Source organism: Pseudochaenichthys georgianus, chromosome 11, assembly GCF_902827115.2.
Source record: "Pseudochaenichthys georgianus chromosome 11, fPseGeo1.2, whole genome shotgun sequence".
Lineage (NCBI taxonomy): Eukaryota > Metazoa > Chordata > Actinopteri > Perciformes > Channichthyidae > Pseudochaenichthys > Pseudochaenichthys georgianus.
In genome coordinates, this window is record NC_047513.1 from 12,838,527 (window position 1) to 12,850,753 (window position 12,227).

The 12,227-nt window shown below is 41.8% G+C and overlaps 1 protein-coding gene across 1 annotated transcript in view; it reads left to right on the forward strand.

Annotated features, from left to right (window-relative positions):
• The window catches only part of sdc2 (syndecan 2), a 55,229-nt gene extending 47,153 nt beyond the window's left edge, over window positions 1–8,076 (forward strand). The window contains exons 4-5 of the mRNA XM_034094509.2: window positions 1,196–1,325; window positions 5,663–8,076. Of these exons, the coding sequence (XP_033950400.1) occupies window positions 1,196–1,325; window positions 5,663–5,826 (294 nt within the window). The 3' untranslated portion in view covers window positions 5,827–8,076. The remainder of the gene's footprint in view (window positions 1–1,195; window positions 1,326–5,662) is intronic.
• Window positions 8,077–12,227: the final 4,151 nt, after the last annotated feature.

Below are 12,227 nucleotides of genomic sequence, written 5' to 3' on the forward strand. Positions count from 1 at the left end.
TACCCCAGTATGTCTCCAGCTGACCCAGTATGTTATCACATCCCCTGTGATAACAGAGACATGAGGTCGCTTTCAGAATAAAGATCAACTGGTCACATCAGTTCTCAATGTTTTCGCTCCATTGCAAATCGTGGAGGATTAGATCTCTCTCCGACATAATCACATATTTTGGAAGCATCCTAGATCTCACTTCTGTGGGATGCACTCTTACTGTACTGTACTGGATACTACATCTGTTTGGGATTAGTCGTCATGGTCTCTAACCCAAAGCCAAGCCTAACTGGCCCAGTTCCATTTGTTTCCCTCTTGCCTCTGTCACTACTACCCCCTTAGCCAAATGCCCTGGCCCAGTTCCATTTGAGTCTTTTGCACCCTATACACAGGAAACAAGGGCCCAGATACTTTGCTCCTTTTCCTTGACCCCCAGAAAAAACTCAGGTCTTGAACTGATATTTTTGGGCAATCTGGATCCTTACAATTTGTTCTCTCTGAACAGTGGCTATAGGCTTTACTGGCATGCTTCCGTTAGATTAGCTTAGCATAACAACTGCAAAGCGAGGGTCAGAAAGCCTCGTTCCCTCAAAAGGTAAAAATATCCACTCACCAGGACCTCTAAAGCTCAGTATTGGAAACAGTATATGTTGTTATTTATATATTGTTGTTGTGAGAATATTTCTTGGTGGGGCACGTAACCTTCACTGACTGCTTGTTAACTTCACAGGGATGAAAACACTCGCAGAAATTCCTGCACGCGGCTAAGACATAGTCGACAATATAACCTCCTGTTAAAAGACATCTTTACGGATTAGTTTTGTAGAGATGAAACATGCAGGCGAGATATTACTTTCATATCACTACGATGTTATCTAAATTGATGAGCTTAAAAGGTTCTGGTAGACAGATGTTTTACCTTTGGACAGAGCCAGGCTGTCTCTTCATGCTAAGCTAAGGTACTTGGCTGTAATTCCTTATGAAATGGAGACCCATCTTCTTTTCTAACTCTCAACCAAAAAGCATATTTCACGAAATGTCAAGCTATTTCTCAAATATTATCAGTTTTGATGGTTGCAGGAAGAACTCATTCCATAACACTTAAGCAAACCGTAGTCTACTTAACACAGAGACAAGAAAAACTGAAGGGCTATAGAAGTAATCTGCCAGTTGAGACTAAATCCTCTTTTCTTCCCTCATTCAGGTCCCAGTGCCAGTCACAGAGGACATGCAGAGGAACCAGATGACTAGTACAACGAGCACCCCCGGGTCCCCCAAGGAGCCCGTCGAGGTCCGCACTGAAAACCTTTTCCAGAGGACTGAGGTGTTGGCAGGTATGTGTCAAAAAGAACTGCAAAAAAATTACTTAGTACGTAGAGAAAGTATGTACTATTTGTTTGACTCTGGTTTGTGTTCCTAATTAAGTATTTTTTTAAATATTTGGACAATAGATGGTATATCAGATTAACATTAGAGATGATGCCCAGGTCAGATTCATGTGGAGCTGAGCACAGATATGATGAGTTTGATTGGATGATTGATACCACCAGGATGGAGGGAATTGCTAAGTTATAATATACTAGGCAAAATAATGTAGTTCAGAGCCAGGTTTCTCCTGTTTCCAGCCTTAAAGCTGAAGTACATTAGTGTTGGCTTTATATTTATTGTATAGCTTGGTATAATTAACCTCAACAAGAAAGCCTATTACCAAAATGTCAAACTATTTCTTAATATTTTAGCCCATAATTAAGGTGTTTTTCTGTTTTACGCTCCACCAATTAATTATTTGATTCACTTTGGGAGCAATTATTGAATTTGCCATGTAATAATTCTCAAATTCTTATATGTAACAAAATGTCAGCATAGTTATTGTGAATGGCTAACAGAACAGGAAATATATCCCCTGAGGGTTTCCCACCTATTACACTTCTCAAAATAATTATCTTTAATAAAGTCCATCTGCGTCCCTCTGCGGGACCTCACAGAATTGTGGGTGTTTAAAGTGTGCGCGTGTGTCGCTTTGAATAAATAAAGAGGATGGAAGCGAAATGACCCGAGAGAAAATCACATTCCTCTCTGATGACTGTAATGCCGTCTCTCTTCGCCAACGTGTCTGAGGCAAACATTGATTGGCACCTCACTTTCACTCTGTTGTGATACCCATCTGGTGCTGGCAATATGCAGGAACAACATCAGCGAGGACAAACCAGGACAGCATCAGTTAGACAACATCTCACATCTCTCCTATTGACAGTCTCATTTCTTTAATTTGCATATTGCTCCAGGATAGTGAGTATTGCCAGTGTCTTTAACAAGGCCTGTAAATATCAATCAATCAATCAATGTTTATTTATATAGCCCAATATCACAAATGTTACATTTGTCTCAGGCTGCGGCCACACGAGGACGAAAACGGCTAAACGCATAGGATTAACGCAAACACAATCGCAAACAAGCTTCCGTCCACACGCAATAGTTATCCGGATAGTGTCTGTCCACACGAGACCGCGCCGTTTAGCTCCAACCGCTGGAGAAGCTGCAGTACATATGCAGGAGCCTGTACGTGGCGCTGTAACTTCCTCCACAAAAGCAGCGAAGAAGCATGGTTGTCATGGTTGCCCTTCTCTTTATTCTCCGCGGTGGGGGCCGAGGGAACAGAGTTTTTCGCCAGTCAACGTGTCGTGTATTAAAGTTTAAATCTTCCGGACAAAATGATAAAAGTGCCGGTCAAAGGTCTTCTTTGTTATTTATTGAGCTTTAAAACAAATGAATAACGACTCTATATAATATAATATTAAAATACACGGAGCCTCTCTTTTTCCTCCCTCTCTTCGGACAGCGTCAGTGTCTGTCTCATGCAGCAGCTGATCCAGTAATGAGTGACCCGGCCGACAGTACAAATAAACATATTTATAACTAGTTTAGGGAGTTTGAGAGGTAATTAAAATAGCTAAGGGTGATGATCTGACTTGAAGTGTGTGTTTTGCTGCAGCGGGAGGAGCTGCAGGTGAGCAGAGCTGCGTGTCTCTCTTAGACTTCACTCGCGTTTAGGTCCATATCGAGAGAAAGATAAATAATCTGAATTCAGGGTGCAGTTTACTTTGACGCGGGGGTGAGCAGCAGAGGTGGGGAGAGGCGGGGCTATTGCCTCATCATTATTGCTGTAGATGTTGCACAAACAACTGTAGCATGGTCAATAGCGTCCGGAGCACGATAGCAACTCTGCGATCCGCCATTGTTGTTGGTGGCGAAACACTTCAGCAATGGCGCGGGGTAAGCGGAGGTGAGCAGAAGAGGTGGGGAGAGGCGGGGCTATTGCGCAATCACTATCAGTGATCTGAAAATGTTGCGTATGCCTTTCTATCCACCTTGGGACCCGTTATCGTTTCCTCAGTCGTTTAGTGCCGTATTCGGTCGTCCTCGTGTGGCCGAACGGTCTATATGACACTAAACAGTAACGCAAACGACCGAATTCGTCCTCGTGTGGCCGCAGCCTCAGTGGTCTTCACAGTGTGTACAAAATATCAGTATGACAATACGACACCCTCTGTCCTTAGACCCTCACATCGTACAAGGAAAAACTTCCGGAGAAAACCCCCAGTTTAAAGGGAAAAATGGGAGAAACCTCAGGGAGAGCAACAGAGGTTACATTAAATATGTATAATAAATATACTCTGTTATCGCCCATATCTCCTTTGCCCTTCTTCTACTGTATCATAGCCATTACTCTTCATCTCCTGTATGACTTCCATGAAAATAATTGGCGTTGATCTAATCTTCATTTATTTGCTCCGCATTGCGTTACTGCTTCTTGTAGCTCAGCAGCTGGTTGTTTGCCAGGATATTTACCCATGAGGCCATGGGGCCGGTCAACGTGTGTGGAAACGAAAAGTGGAGCAGAGGGCCAATTGTAGCACCGGGAAAGACCCTAAACAGATGAGGAGGCAATGAGGAACTGAATACAAGCATAATTGGAAGGGAGAGTGAAATAAGCCCATGTGGCGTGTTAGGAGCATTAGTCGTGGTCGAAGCTGGAGGCGGGGGGGCACATTTCATTCAGATTACCCTTAATGTTAAACCACTGTTGGCCTATTGGTTAACAAATATGTCGGATAAAGAGTGTAGGGTACAGCAACATTTCCATACAACACACATCTTAAATAACCATCACAACTGTTAGAAGAGTCCAAAACAGCAAATAGCTGCTCCTCTGGTGCCCCTGCAATTGTTACATGAAACGTTATCTTATGTCACATATTCTTGAATTATAATCATATTTGAATCATATTCGATTTTTGCAATTATCTGATCAGATGGTCTTGTGGCTGGATGGCTGGCAATATTGTAGTTTTGTGATGATTTATCAGCCAGTTGATGAGCAGATATAGGCTGTAGTTAATGACATGGTGGACTGGTTGTGCTCCGTTTGTCCCCATTGGTTTTATTTATCCAACTTCTTAGCCAATGAGCCAATGCCTTCAGCCTCTTCCTCCTAAGCCCCATTCCCTTATTGTAATACAGCCTGAGTCGAATCCACCACCATTGGGAAAACCTGGCTCTGTGAACCAATCAAGAATTGGATTCTTAATACCCTCTTAAGGGAAACTCACCAACAGGACACACATTAGAAGAAGTTAAATGAACCTTTGCAAGACACATTAAAGAGTTTTCCAATCGACATGAAGTAACAGCACTCATGTCAACATTCAGCTCAGAAAATTGCCACTTGGTTTCACCCCTCAATTTTCATAATTGGCTGGGGGATTGCGTTGTATTGGAATCTGTTGCAAACTGAAACGGTTAACTATGACATAATCGATTGCACAAGGCGTTTGGCGCAGTGGATTAGTGTGTTGGTGTTCTGATCAGGGGAGCAGGTTCAAACCCCCACTGCAGTCAGCATGTTGTTGTGTCCCTGGACACTTCACCCCAAATTGCTCCTGTGGGGATTGCCCACAGTATTGAGTATGCAAGTCGCTTTGGATAAAAGTGTCTAAGATAATAGGATATACTTTGTTGATGCAAAATCGGGAAATTGTTTTGTTATGAAATTTAAATGATTATTTTTTTTTTTCTTTAAATAAAAAAATGCGGTGCTCCCCATAGGTTGATGCACTCTTAGAATTCACCTATACTGCTGCCTATGCCAAGGGCCGGCCCTGAGGTGCCGCTCCACATTGCTTTTCTTCCCGTGTGTGTGTGTGTGTGTGTGTGTGTGTGTGTGTGTGTGTGTGTGTGTGTGTGTGTGTGTGTGTGTGTGTGTGTGTGTGTGTGTGAGAGAGACAGCGTTTCACATGTGTGTATGAAAGATTTTAACATATGTCTGTAAATGATTCGTGACATTGGGCCGCTCGCTCTGGCATAGGTGGGCCGTGGACTTTCACAGCGCAGTCCACCGTCGTTGCGAGTCTCCGGCTGTAACAGTCCACTACCACCCGCGAGGACCCAGGTTCGATTCCGGCCTGAGGTCCAAAAAATGTATTTAAAAAAATTAGAATAATAATCTCCCGTTCATCGTGTCCATTCGCGACCCACCTATCACATCCCTGCACCCCGCCAGTGGGGCGCGCCCCACACTTTGAAAAACGCTGGCTTAGGTCATTCGAGGTCTCGTTCTTCATAGATATCGATATTTGACTTTCCCTTACCTTTCTGTCTCTTCCTCTCTCAGCTGTTATTGCCGGTGGCGTGATCGGCTTCCTGTTCGCCATCTTCCTCATCCTCCTCCTGGTCTACCGCATGAGGAAGAAGGACGAGGGCAGCTACGATCTGGGAGAGAGGAAACCATCTGGCGCCGCCTACCAGAAGGCCCCCACCAAGGAGTTTTATGCATAAAACCATCCCGTCATCAGATCAGCGAAACCGCGAGTGACTGTCAACAACAGTCAACAGCAAACCTGTTCACACAAACAACAAGAAAATGTTTTTGAGTTGATTAAGGATAATAGCATAAAGGAAAGCTTTTGCATAGAGTATTGTAATTAAGACCTTTTCTTTCTTCTTTAAAAAAAAATGAAAACCAAGCATTTCTCATTTTATGGCAAATCTCAGTGTATTTAAACATTTTGTGTATTATTTGAAAAGGCTGAAAAACAACAAAAAAATCAGGATCTGTAAAGGCGAGGAAACGTATCGCATCTGTCTTCTGTCAAAGGAGCGGTTTCTACTCGCTGACTACTTTTAACTGTAGCAGTATGTTATTTGTAAAGAAAAAATGTAAACGTGGAAATACTAGAATTGAATTATTCTGTCAATCCAACTTTCTTTTGTCCTAGCATGTCTGTTGTTGATCTCTAAAGGTGTATTACATTAATTTATCTTTTCTCTGATGTTAAAAAAATGCCTTTGTAGTTTTGATGAAGCTCTTTGGTCTTCATATTAACGCTGTTAACGGTCAATGTAAATGTCCTCCCTTCAGGTTACAATGTTTATTATTTGCTCTCACACCAGTTTTTAGTCCAACGTGACCGTTTCATTATGTCTTTTTGTTTGTTCTCTTTCTCTCAGTGTAGCCTTTTTTTTCTCTTCTTTTTTTCAACAGCGTTTTATTTACAAACCAGGAACAAGATAAAAATAAGTGTGTCAAGGCGTGAGAAAAATCCCAACTCTCGCTTCTGTTTCATGTCTCGCTCAACTTAATTTCTATTTAAATGCATTCTCTTTCTCATTGCCCATTCACTGCTTTCTGCTTCCACTGCTATCGTGCTGCTTGGAGTGTATGTGGAGTGTTTTGGGGTGACGTTTTCTTTCTCTGTGGCTTGTGGTGGCCCATAGCCCCCCCCCCATCCGATCTGTCGCTGGAGTTTAGTCCCTGCACCCAAACTATGCTAGCACCCTAACATCTCCTCCCCCTCTCTGTTTACCCTCACCACCACCTTCTTTTTAATCAGATTGGATCACGGCCAGTTGAGTTCTAAACCCCCGCCATCCCCTCAACTCTGTTTTAGCCACCCGTGTAGCCTGGTGTTATTGTCCCTGTCCCAGTGTTGATGCTTTAGGCCCAGAGATCTGCTCACTGGACGCCTGCTACTGCTTGGACACAAACGCACGGGGCAGGGGCCCAATCCCCACATGCAGAGCACATACCTCTGCAGCAAACAACACACAAACCCCTCTCACAGGGATTGATAAATAAGGCTGCACAGAAAATGTAAGAGTCCAGTGTTACGTCTGAATAGTCTTTGAAAAGACACTCACATTGAGGGCTGTGTTTTTTTTAGTGGTCCGTGCAGGCATTTCAAAAGAGCTTCTGTTTGGAGTTTGTGTGCCAGGTTTAAAACCCTTAGTTTAAACGCATATAAGGCTACTGCAAAATAGCCACGTAGCTACATCACATGGGTTAAGGTCACATGACAACAAGTTACTGTCGTTTTTTTTTATGTTACGTCTAATTGAACTTGCTCTTAAGAGACGCACGTGTGTTGTCGGGCAGGTTTGTGAAGTTGCCTTTTTCAGCTGTACAGTTTTGTGAAGTAGATGCTGTCACGTCGTCTAAACTCTTAACACCACCCACACGAAGCTCTTCATCTCTCTACATCTCCCTCCCTCTGTTCTTCTTCTCTTCTTTAAATATGTCTGTGATCCTCTTGTCATCCACTATCCCTTCTCCCCATTTGTTTCCAGCTCTTTTCATAGCACCTATGGTACTGAATTATACTGAACAACCCAAAGACTCACAGTATTTCTACTCCCACCACCCGCTCAGACCCAGCCCCCCCCCCCCACCATGGCCACATCATGTTGTTTCCTCTCTCATTTTCTTCACTCTTTTAGTTGTTTTTCTCTCTATTAGGAGACCTGACCTTTGAGTCTAATTGCTTATTAGTATATGAAAAGATATATAAATATATATAAATGTATATTCACAAATGTTTTAAACCTTCAAAGTGCCTACCATTTGGAAATGTTCTTGCTCAAGGAGAGCACGAGGCGGGTGTGTACACAAAGGAGGGGTGTAAACGACTTGACTGGCATTCTGTGAGCATGGATGACTGTAATGGTAACTTTTTTTTAGTCTTACAAAAGCTGACAGTATTGTACCTATAAGTTGAAACAACACTACTGAATAAACATTGTGGCCTAATATCCAGCCGCCTGTGTCATCTTTTTCTCAACACACTTGGTTTCCCTCCATTGTGTCTATCTTTTAAAATGATTAAGTATCTTGGTAAAGCGGCACTGATGCAGACAGCTTGAACTGCTACCTCTGTTGTGATTTCACCTCTCACTGGGTGGTTTATTGTTTCCAGCAGATAGAAAACTGTTACTGTTACTTTAAGGGTCCAGATAAATGTAATAAATCAATAGTTTTTAGGATTAAGCCATATATAAATCATAAATACCTGTTCCTTTGTAGCAGCTTATAGAAATATCTATATTTTTCCCTCTTAAAAAGTCCTATAACATTTTATATCATTGGATTTCCAACTGTCGGTCAGACAAAACATGCAGTTGAGTTGTTGCAATGGGCTTCAGGGAATTTGAAGTTAGTGTTTTGCGACATATAACTGCTGCTGTATTATACATTTGAATCTGAATTGAATACAATACATAGTAGCAGCTGTAGTTTCATATCACTGGCTTCGCACAAATGAAATCAAAGTTTATTGAGCCTTCAAACTTTTATGTGATTGATAGGTATCTGGATTTGTTTGGGGGGAAATAAGCTTATTTGCTTTCTTAATGAGAATTGAGAAGATTGATATCACTCTTGTGTGTGAATATTAGGTATAGCTGAAGATAGATTATGTTATTTTAGCATATAGAATGAAAACAATGTCTTAAAAAAAGTACTTTGTGAGATTTACAGTTGCTAGAAGTTGCAGTTTCTTTTCAGGCTTTGGACGTTCAGTGTTTACCCTGTTTAGTATTAATGCTAGACTGAGGCTAAGCTACACTCAACGCCCATCTCCTGATATGGGATGCCAGCTCAGAAATGAAAGTGATGGCAACCTTCACATCTTAGTTAATTATAAGCAAGAAAGCAAACAAACACAGTATCATATTGAGACGACAATCAACACTTTGTAATGTTTACTTTAAGTTTATGTATGGTCCTAGGACCTGTTAGCGAGTGTTCAGAGCAGAAACCAATGGCTCAGTGTCTCATAAACAACTTCACTCTTACAGTTTGAAAAAAAAACACATTAATTAAACTTTAGAGATGTTGGTAAGCAGATTTTTTTAACTTTGGACAGCTGGCTTCTCCCCTAGCTTCCAGTCTGAATGCTAAACTAGCTAATCTCCTCCTGGCCCTCTACACTTAACCAACAGACATGAGAGTTGTATAGATATTTCTCTAAAAGAAAGTGGATGAGCATTTCAGGAAAAGTTTAACTTGAAAAGACGTACCTCATCTTTTAAATTAGTAATGCTGTTCTGTTATCGTTACAGGGAATTAGTGGCTTTAGTACCTGATTTTCTATTCTACTAAAACACATTCAAACAACAATCTCTCCTGGGATCTAATGCAACACTAAGTGCTTTTGTCTAAAACGTTGAAAGCAGGGAGCCTCATGTAACGGCTCATTAACTCCTGTAAGAAATGGTCTCCAACAAAGATCTTATTTGGTAAATTATTTTAAGGTAAGCCTTTCTTGGTTACCCCAAAGCGAGAACCCCCCTGCAGCAACACTACAGTCAAAAAAGGGCATCTATATCCAAAAATAGAAGATGGAACATTTCAGATGTAGGGCTGCCATTAATACTCTGCAGCATTTTCGCTCTCTTGACATTACTTAGAGTCTAAGGGGATTATCAATGTGCAGATGAGTAATCTTTATGTGGTTATGTGCTCCACCATATTATTTTAGTGCCCTAATCTCACTCTGTTACAAAGAGAGATTATAGAGTAACGGTGGGGATTAATCTCACACAGGATTGCACATCTTGAGTGGAATGAGAAATCGGTGAGGCCGACATGAAGCTCTCTCAAAACTCCCAAGGGGGCGAGTGTATTCTCATTAACAGGTTTATTTATTTAGAGTTACCACATTTAACAAAGGCCTTGTATCGTAATGTGCTGAGGAAGTCAACGCGGTGTTCCCTCTCAGGAGTTTCAGCTCTGCTTGTTAGGAAAAAGCAAACATGCATAAAATATCTGCACTTCTTTGACACTTGATCCATACTGACTCGTGATTACACAGGCTGCTTCATCCCAATGGGGTTATTCATACTCAAAAAGAAGCCCTGAAAGACCTTCATGTGTGCACAAACCACCTTGTGACGTTCTCTTTGAAGATGAGAAGGAAGGAGAGGAACTCAACATGCATGAATCTGTGCGTATCTCAAAAGTGTGTGTGTGCGCGCGTGTGTGTGTGTGTCCATATGCATCACCTCTTGTATCGAACCTGAGGGGAAGCGGATCATTGGGGACAGTATAACGCTACCTCTGGTTCCTAATATGTTTTTTTAAGTGAATACTCTTCGTTCTACTCTTTTCTAAGGATCCGGGTCACTATGTTCCAATATGGTATGTGATATTTGCCCAGAGGCAGTTTGTACAAGACATCCCACCAGGATAGGACCCATTCAAGGGGGGTGGTGCAGCAGGGAACCAATAGGAGAAGCCGTTTATATTGAAGCTGATGCAGTCACCAACATTTCCCAAGCTGTCTGCTCCACTGGCAGCTATGTTCCATGTGTTGCACTTCTAGCCTCTCTAGTTTGTGTCAAAGTGCAACCAGGAATGATATGCTGTTTGTGGATTGTTTGGGTTAATAATATGAGAGGTCGGAGAAATGTAAACCACACTACGTTAAAGATAAAGGTCAGCTTTTAGACTGCTATTCTTCTCTTTCACTCTCTTTCTATCTTTCTCTTTGTCTCTCCCTTTGTAGCAGCAGAGCTAATTCAATAAAGCTGTCCGCCATCAACTGCTAGTCAGCGCCAAACCATGCAGAAACGTCAAGGAAATGGCGTCCAAGGTAAACAGGCTGTCAGGCCCCATAAGATCTCCTAGCTGGAGACTAAGCCTGGGCCCGGCTGAAGTGGACACGTTGCACCTCACTGACCCAAACACAGAGTACAGCAGCGTGGCTAGCAGACACAACACTGCACCGCACCACGCCAGTACACAAGCTCAAGCTTGCATGGCAAACATAACTGTGATAATTATAGTAAGATGAAGTTGGAGTTTATCGTCCAAGCTCCGACCTCAAGTCTATATTCTTGCCTAGGGTTCGTAGTTTGTTGTTGCCACAAGCCTCAGTCTCAACTCTACCAGCTGCAGCCACATCTGCATGAGGCTTCACAGCTTCCAACTAAACTCTGCATTTATTAAAAAGTGTAAAAGTGGGAGAGGGAGAAATGTATCAGAACAGACAGCAGGATGGGTTGAGGTGTACAAGGTCACATCAAATAGGGTTCATAAATGGGCACAGTAAGCTAGCACAGTAGTGTTTGAAACCCAATAAAGGTGCTGCTTTTCCGACATGATAACAAGAATATATATATATATATATTTTGGACTTTATTCACATTTCTAAGCAAGCTCTGACAGTGAATAAAAAAGGAATAACTGAGCAAAGAAAATAAATGCTAGTAGCTCTGTGAGGCGGTATTTGCTAAATGCTCACATCTGCGTGCTAATATGCCATAAAGAACAATGCTAACATGCTAATGGTTAACAGATATAATGTTTGCCATGTTCACGGTCTTAGTTTAGCGGGTTAGCATGCTAACATTTGCTGAGTAGCACTAAACACTTTGTACAGATGAGATTGATGCCATACGTTTTTAGCCTTGCTATCTGTATAGCCAACCCAGTCTCACTGCATTTCGTGTTATAGTCAAAAAATGTAATCGATTTTAAAAGCAATGTATTTCTATTGGTAGTATGTTTTGTGCCTGCACCAAATAATAACAAATTAGAAGGAAAAAAAGATTTCAAAAATACAGATTTCAGTATTCTGAGGCTCTGAGACCCATTTCTTTTCCTCACGGACGGCAAACAACAGACATTATACAATTGATATTGAGTAAGAACATGTTTTTATGAACCACACAGTCTTCCAAGACCCGACCGGACAAAAAGACGTGGTGCAGGCACGAAACATACTACCAATAGAAATACATTGCTTTTAAAATCGTTCTGTGTGACACGAAAAAAAGGCGAAAATCGTGTTGGTGAACACGAATCAATAGATTACATTTATTTTGTGACTATAACACGAAAGGCCGTGAGACTGGGTTGGTATAGCGTGCTGAATCTAAATAGATTCCAGCTGTCAAATCAG